Below are 8,154 nucleotides of genomic sequence, written 5' to 3'. Positions count from 1 at the left end.
GCTGCCTCGTCCTGGGGCCAGAAGCCCCGCCTCCCTGGCGGGGGTCACGTGATCCCTTTCAAAGATGGCCGCCCTGTTGTTTTGATGAATAATACTTGGTGGGGCGAGGGGGTAAGAGTAGGGGTGGAGGGGTAGGAGGATTTACTCTTCCGCCCAGAGCATCGCGAGTCCCGTCCTCCCCCTCCCCCCTGCCCGGGCTCCGGCGTGGAGGCGGGGCGTGGCCGGCCTGCTTTGGGAGGGGAGGGGCTTCCCTCTTCAGTGCTGGGCTCTGCCTCGGCGGCTCTGGGGTCGCCTTACTTCGGGGCATCCGTTCTGCAGTCCAACAGTTCCCGCCAGGGGCAAAGGGTAGGGAGGAGAGCAGGATCTGCTGGAGGAAGCACACCTGCCGTGCCACCACCGCGAAGACACAGCAGGCTCAGGGCACGAGACGAGCTGGAGACCCGAGTCCCTGGTCCGGGTAACCTGGGAAGCAGAGGGCAATAGTGGCGCCTTAAGATAACCCTGTAGCAGCAGCAGTGGCGGCCAAAGGAGGCTCCTCGGGGCACAGGCGGCTGTAGGAGGCTCTGGGGCGATTGGAGTGACCGACGCCAGGGCGGTTCAGTGCCTCTCGTGTTCTTATTTTTTAACCTCTGACTATGCAATTCTGAAACCTCCCCCATTCGGGGGACCAGACAGCCCGATAGACACCTTCCACTCTCCTCCCGCCCTGGTCACAAGAACAGAAGGATCTCTCCCTAACGCCTTTCACCATTAAGAGAAAAGCGATGGAGGAGCTGAGCGCTGATGAGGTGAGGAGGTTGGGGGACACCTTGGGAGATTAGTTGGCAACTCTTTGGCGCTTTGGACAAGGAAGGTGTTGCGCCAGTGGTGCCTGGCCTTTGGGCTTGGGGAAGGAATGGAGATGACATTTTCCAAGAATAAAACGGGTCCCTGAGTGGGTCTCTGGTTGTGTTCTCCTGTATTATCTTGCTCTCTTTCTTCATTCTGAACTCCATTTGCTTCTTTTCGAGGCTTTTAGGGTCTGAAAGAAGAGGAGAGCACATTGAGGCGTTTATTCTTTTCCTCGGGGTGTTTAGGCAAGAAAGGCTACATTTACATCAAGTTAATGTGTGCGTGCACGCGCGCCTCACTGCAGAGATTTAAGAAAATAATTTTGGGTGGAATTAGAACGTCTGGGTGTGTGTTTTTAAAGGCAGTGTTTGAAATCCCAGGTACGTGTGGCTGTTGCATTGCATAAGTTGATTAAACAGACGTCTGTGTTTGGGGGTGGCCTACGGACAGATTCTTTGGTATTTAACAAAATATACATCTAACAAGCTCAGTGAGTTCCAGTTAAATTCTGCAATTTAACAGGTACTAGTGACCTCTGGCATACTTCTCTTTCATTCTGCCTTTCTCCAGTTTTTGGCCCTTTCTAACTTGTGTTCTGTGCAGGAAGCAAATGGAAGGAAATGACTTTTAAACTCCCATTATCATTTCTGGAAGGAGTCTTACAGATCCCTTTCTTGATGTTTTAGAGAATCATTTAATAAGGTTGTCCTAAAAACGGTGGCAATTAGGGTACCAGGAATTTTCTGTGATCCTACTGACTTCTATCCCTTCCTTTTTACAAATTGGGAGCTTCCCCTTCAGGATCCCTGCTGGCCTCCCTCTCTTCAGCATACCTCCTCGTTTCTTTCACTAGTTCATATAACGCTTTCCTACAGTGAAAGTAGCTATCCATCAGGTTGGCTGTGCTATAAAACATACATGCTTTAGTTTCAGCTAGCGTAGTCAATATATTTAGTTAGGGACTACAGTTCTCCAGGGATGCAGCATGCAAGAGGTGAGTTCGAGTGTCAGCTAGGAACGAAAACAAATACTTTTGTGGGTCATGCTCCTTGGCTGTTTGGAAAGTCAGGATGGCTCATTCTGTGTTACTGACTCTATTTTGTCAAATACGTCAGGAATGCAGTCGTAACTAAAATTAGAAGAATATTGAGCAGTTTCCTTCCTTGGGGTGGTAACTCTCAAGAGATCCCTTAGAGGCACTCTGTTTTAGGTAATTTTTACCACCCCTCCCGTGTCCCCGTTCTTTAACATCAGTGTTAATGGGTAATGTCTCTGAAGGCAAAACGTTTATGTTTTTAGTAGTCCTTTGCTTCCCGAAATTATTTTTTTCGTGACGTTCTCTGAATTGTCATACTGGAGATTTCACCCAGAAATTGTTTTCAAACAAATGAAGCACCGTATAATCTGAACGGTGGTACTTCACTTTACCCAGTTCTTGAGGAAGTTGTAACTTTTTTGTGGCCACAGAGGAACAAATGTAATCATGGTGGGAGGAGATCAGAAAAGCATTTTTCAGGTTCAAAAGAATATTGAAATAAATGTGAAAACTTAAATTTACTAATATTAAATCAACATAAAGTTATATTCGACAGTTAGGTGGCCTGAACGCAGAGGAACCGTTTGGTAGCTGTTAATATACTCTCAGTGGAAGCTGGAACAAAGTTTTTTGGGGGAAAAAAAATCTTAAGTTTCTTTTTTGTTGTTGTTGTTGTTAATCCATTTCCTTAATTCTGGGATTAAGTGAACAATGTCCCAAGACATTTCCAGAATTTTTGCCTTGTATTGTTACTCTCTTGGTGGAAACTCTTGTCACAGATATGATAGGGGACATTCATTTGAATGTTAGAAAGTATAGAAAGTAATACATTTATATTGCTGAAAATGCAAACATACATCTCAGGGTGAAAACAGGTAAGACAGTGATCTTTCAGGCTGAATTAGGAAATCAGGTAAGGCAGAGTTTTATATCTTAACCAAATGGAAATGTGTGAGAATACAGTCTCTGGAAAACAGAGGTTGATATAACCAGCCTGGAAGCTTCAGAAGATTTTACATTATGGGTACTTTCTGGCCCCTCTCGTAGATCAGCTGGAATTCTTACCCTTTTCTTCTGTCTTTAACTTCCTTGCTGTTTATTGTTTATGTAGCACATTACAGTGAGTTCACTGCTCTATGGAGTAGATCCATGACTAAGTTCATTCCCTTCAGGAACCTACATTCCAAGCCTTCATTATTTACATTACATTCCGTATGTACACTACTCAGACTTGTGTTCCATATGCCAAGATGATGCTATGAGTAGGGCAGGGCAGGTATTTTAACCTGTTTTCAACTATAGTGATGAAGTTGCATTGAGATGATTTGCTTTTTCCTTTTTTTTCATTCTTTTTTTTGGGGGGGGGGGAATGCTAAATCTTCTTTATGACCTAGTTCATCTTCAAGATGGCTGGCTGGGATAGTTAGGGTGTGGTCAAGGTTTTGGAAGAGGGGTAAGTAAGTCTTCCTTCCCAAATGCAGAATATGTGACCGTGCACTTTTTAGCAGTGTTCTTTGGGTGGAAAGGGACCAGCGTCTATTAACAGCCTTAGAAGCCTGCTCAGTGCCGGGCACTTGACAAACACTGTCTCCTTAAATAAAACAGGGTGACCGAGGGGCGCCCGGGTGGCTCAGTCCCTTGAGTGTCCCACTCTTGATCTCGGCTCAGGTCATGATCTCATGGTTCATGAGTTCAGACCCCTGTTCTGTCAGGGCAGAGCCTGCTTGGGATTCTATCTCTGTCTCTCTCTCCCTGGCTCTCTTTCTCAAAAAACAAAAACAAAACAAAGCCGTGCCGTCAAGCAGTCCTTACCTTTTCCTTATTTTACAGGTGAGGCAGCTGAGATTTAGGTTCACTGACTTGTCCGTAGTGACCTGGCTTCGAAGGTGACAGAGTTGGAATTCAGACCCGAGGTGCCCGATCTGAAAGCTCTTTCTACTTCATTTTATTGCCTGACAACTGGCAATAAAGTCACTGCAGCTTCCCTACACGTGTCCTACTAACATGCTTGATCTACATAGTTCTTCTGTAGAAGTGTTGTTTTTCATGAATGCATTCATGCGGTGATCGAGTTGACGGTCTTTTTGGTACTGACTCTTTTTATCATGCGCCTCCAAAATGGTTCACTCAGGAAAGTTTTTTTTTTTTTTTTTTTTTTTAAAGATGCCGTGTATTCCCAGAGATGCATTAGGTATGTTAGGAAAGAAAACAAGACAGTCGTTTTTCCGGAAGAAATTATGATTTAACTGGGGAATGGGGATGGAGGTAGAGATAAATAGGAATCCAGCAGTTACAGTACAGGGTGCTAAGTACTGGTGTGGAGGGATGCACAAGGCGTCAAGAAAAACAAGAAGGGACCCCTGCTAGGGCAGAGTAGTAGTGAAGACTTTCAGGATAAGGTGATGCTGAAGGCTGAGCAGTGGTTGCCAGACAATGGCAGGGAGACTGGGGAGCCCAGGAAAAAAGTGAGCCGTAGTGGGACTGGGGACAGGAGTTTGCTGGGGGGGGGGGGGGGGGGGGGCGCGTGGTTGCAGGTGGCCCAGCACCAGATCTTGGAGGGTTTTCAGAAGTACCTAGGAGTTTGAACTTCCGCAGTAAGACTGCAAGAAGTCTTTGAGAAATGGTAAGAGGTTAGAAGGATAACTGGCAAGGGGTGTAAAAGTGGGTTGGAAGAAGGTGGCCGCAGGCCGGGGGCCAGACGAGGAGGCTGGTGTTGCTGTCTAGCAGTGAGGAGTGGGAGTCGAAGGGAGGCATTGGCAGTGGGGGTGGAGGAGGGCAGACCCCAGAAATGCTGAGGATCTAAGTTAACACACTTGGAGTTGCAGTGATCGGATTGATAGAAAGGAGGCGGGGTGGGGGAGGAGAGAAGAAGCTGATTCTTTGGTTTCTGGCTTGAGAGAAGGATGGATTGGGGGGGGGGGGGGCGCTAAGGAATTCCAGACAAGGAGCAAACAGGTATTTGGACCATTGAAAGATGAGTCAACATAGAGAGACCCCCACCCCGGCCTTTCTACTCTGACATCTCTGTCTCTTTGATCTTTTCTTTCTTTGTAACAGGCCTCAGAACCTAAGCTTACTTTTCCCCCACAATAGATCATTGCTGCCACTCACTTTATAATGAGGATTCTTCCTCAAGCCTGGGAGGAAAGTGGGATGTATCCTCCCGGGTCCCTTCTCCACTCTTTTTGTTCATCTTAATCAAGGGACAGAGAATGGTTATGGTATCAGCTAACATTTATTCAGTGCTTAATATGTGCTAAGCACTTAACTTGCTCAGCAAGGTTGGTAATGTCACCCCATTTTACAGATAAGAAAGTTGAGACTAGTAGAAATTCAGTTAACTTGCTGAAAGACATAGAGCTAGCAAGTGGCAGAACCCTGGATTTCTAATCCAGGGTCTGATTCCAGAGTTCTTTTTTTTTTTTTTTTTTTTTTTTTTTAATGTTTATTTATTTATTTTTGAGAGATAGAGTACAATAGCCGTGGAAGGACAGAGAGAGAGGGAGACAGAGAATCCAAAGCGGGCGCTGTCAGCACAAAGCCCGACGCAGGGCTCGAACCCGTGAACCACGAGTTCATGACCTGAGCCCAAGACAGACGCTTAACTGACTGAACCACCCAGGCGCCCCCTGATTCCAGAGTTCCCAATTCCTTTACTAAACTACCTCCAACACAGAAATAATCTGAGCAAGTTTGTAATCTTTACAGCATTTTAACTGTCCCTTTGGAGTTATTGCCCCAGTTACTGCTAAGAGTGCAGCTCATCAAAATGCCCCTGTGTTCTCGTAGGGGAAGAAGACAGCAAGACTTCTGATGGGAGGCTCTTGGGTCTTCGGGCCTTTGCTTGGTACAGAGTACATTTTCCCACAAGGTGCTTACAGTATGTCTAGGTGGAGGTGTCTTCCCGAAAGCAGCTCATTGAACCATATTTACTGTTTACTTGCCGCGTGGTAGACACCACAGGAGCCCTGCCTGGATGGAACTTCCTTCCAGTGGGAGGAAACATCATAGACAGCTGGTTCCACAGGGGATGTCATTTGGTGATGAGCCTATGAAGAGAAACCAAATGGGCAAAAGGGGTGGAGAGTAGTGGGGATGTGGAGCATGTGCAGTTTTAGGAGGTGGCTTTGGAATAGAAATTGTAGGGATGACATGGGGCTCTTGGGCGGCTCAGTCGGTTGAGCGTCCGACTCTGGCTCAGGTCATGATCTCCCTGTTCCCGAGTTTGGGCCCCGCGTCGGGCTCTGCGCTGCCAGCTCAGAGCCTGGAGCCTGCTTCGGATTCAGTGTCTCCCTCTCTCTCTCTGCCCCTCCCTCGCTAACACTCTGTCTCAAAAATAAATAAACATTTAAAAAGTAAAAAAAAAAAATTTTAGGGATGATAGGGAGCCATCTGGGGGGGAAGAGTGTTCCCAGGTACGAGGAACGGCAGGAACCAGGGGCACATCCTTGGTCTGCTGCCGGCACGGCGAGGGGGCACAGTGTGGCTGGAGCCTGCTGAGCTAGGGCCCGGTAGCAGAAGTCGTCAGTCATTCTAACAGCATAAATTTGAGTTCTTACACGTGGGGCTGAGTCAACCGTGAGATGCCCTCCCTACCCCCTTTTTGTTCCCCTTCACGTTTTAACGTCTTTGAAACTGGGATGCTTCTTCTGATGGTATGACCTGCCTCGGCCAGGTGGCAGGTGTGACACAGTCGTCATTTCCTGTTTATGTGCAAACCTGGGCGTACCTGTTTATGTTACTGCCCCTTCAGTTGAGTGCTATGGGCGTTAAATTTAGTTGCCGTTTTAAATGCCTTCCCCAAACTCACACTTTGATCAGCAGTAAAAGCAAATGTTACTTTGTATGCAGAGAGGAATGGCAACATCTGTGGGGTGTCAATACAGGAGTAAAGAAAATGTTTGCTGTGGGAGGAATGACCACGATCCTGTGTTTTATTGCAGAGCCCCAACCGAGGGCGTTAGGGAGCTTTAGAGAAGCGGCAGCCCATAGGTTTGTGAAGCTGTGCCACATTTTGAAGTTGAACGTACGGTGAGAAGGATTGCCTTGCACACCTAGGCAATGCAGCTGAAGGTCGGAGACCCTGCACCTCCCTCCGGAAGAAATTTCGAAGCAATGGGAGGCTGGCGCAACTGTTTACGGCTCTGTCCCGGTCTGTTGTTAAGTCATTTTGTCGTGGTTTAATGGGCAGTATTTTTTTTTCTTGGCGGTGCGAAAAATAATAGTGCAGCTTACAATCAGTGACGTCTTAAATCTGGTGGAATATGATATATGCCCAGTATTGCTCTAGAACATGAGGATATACACAGTGAAAAATATAGGCAGAATTCCCTGCCTTCATGGGTCTTACATTATAACTTAGGGTTGTTGTTTTTTTTTTTTTTTTACTTTAATTTTTTTTTACTTTTTTTTCACGTTTATTTATTTTTGAGACAGAGACAGAGCATGAACGGGGGGAGAGTCAGAGAGAGAGAGGGAGACACAGAATCTGAAACAGGCTCCAGGCTCTGAGTTGTCAGCACAGAGCCTGACGCGGGGCTTGAACTCACGAACCTTGAGATCGTGACCTGAGCCGAAGTCAGGCGCTTAACCGACTGAGCCACCCAGGCGCCCCTAATTTTATTTTTTTAAACTAATCTCTGTGTCCAGTGTGGGGCTAGAACTCATGACCCCGAGATCAAGAGTTGCATGCTCCACCAACTGAGCCAACCGGGTGTTTCATTCTGATTTATATTTTATTTTTTTATTTATTAAAAACATATATATTTATTTAAAAAAGCAAATATTTGTTATTTAAATTTTTTTTAACATTTATTTATTTTTGAGAGACAGAGACAGAGAACAAGCAGGGGAGGAACAGAGAGAGAAGGAGACACAGAATCCGAAGCAGGCTCCAGGTTCTGAGCTGTCAACTCAGAGCCTGACACAGGGCTCGAACCCATGAACTATGAGATCATGACCTGAGCAGAAGTCAGTTGCTTAACTGACTGAGCCACCCAGGTGCCCCAAATATTTGTTATTTAAAAAAGATATATATGATTTTTAGAGAGAGAGAGCACACATGAGCAGGAGAGGGGCAGAAGGGGAGAGAGAGAGAGAATCTCAAGCAGGCAACTTGGGGCTTGATCCCGTGACTCTGGGATCACGACTTAAGCAAAATCAAGAGTCAGACGGCTCAACCGGGGTGACTGAGCCAGCCACCCAGGTGCCCCTGATTTATGTTTTAAAAGAATTGTATGCTGGGGTTTTTGTTTTTTTTTTTTGTTTTTTTTTTAGTGTTTATTTAT

At 46.3% G+C, this 8,154-nt stretch overlaps 1 protein-coding gene across 3 annotated transcripts in view; it reads left to right on the top strand.

The window, feature by feature from the left end:
• The first annotated feature begins 57 nt into the window (after nucleotides 1-57).
• UBE4B (ubiquitination factor E4B) overlaps nucleotides 58-8,154 on the top strand; it is a 125,913-nt gene continuing 117,816 nt past the window's right edge. For 2 of the 3 annotated variants that reach the window (XM_058719153.1, XM_058719152.1), the window contains exon 1: nucleotides 58-788. In XM_058719153.1, the coding sequence (XP_058575136.1) occupies nucleotides 765-788 (24 nt within the window). In that variant the 5' untranslated portion in view covers nucleotides 58-764. The remainder of the gene's footprint in view (nucleotides 789-8,154) is intronic. The other variant, XM_058719155.1, reaches the window with a different exon arrangement.

This window comes from Neofelis nebulosa, chromosome 2 (genome assembly GCF_028018385.1).
Source record: "Neofelis nebulosa isolate mNeoNeb1 chromosome 2, mNeoNeb1.pri, whole genome shotgun sequence".
Classification (NCBI taxonomy): Eukaryota; Metazoa; Chordata; class Mammalia; order Carnivora; family Felidae; genus Neofelis; species Neofelis nebulosa.
The sequence above is the reverse complement of the archived record's forward strand: the minus strand, read 5'-3'. Positions and strand labels throughout refer to the sequence as shown.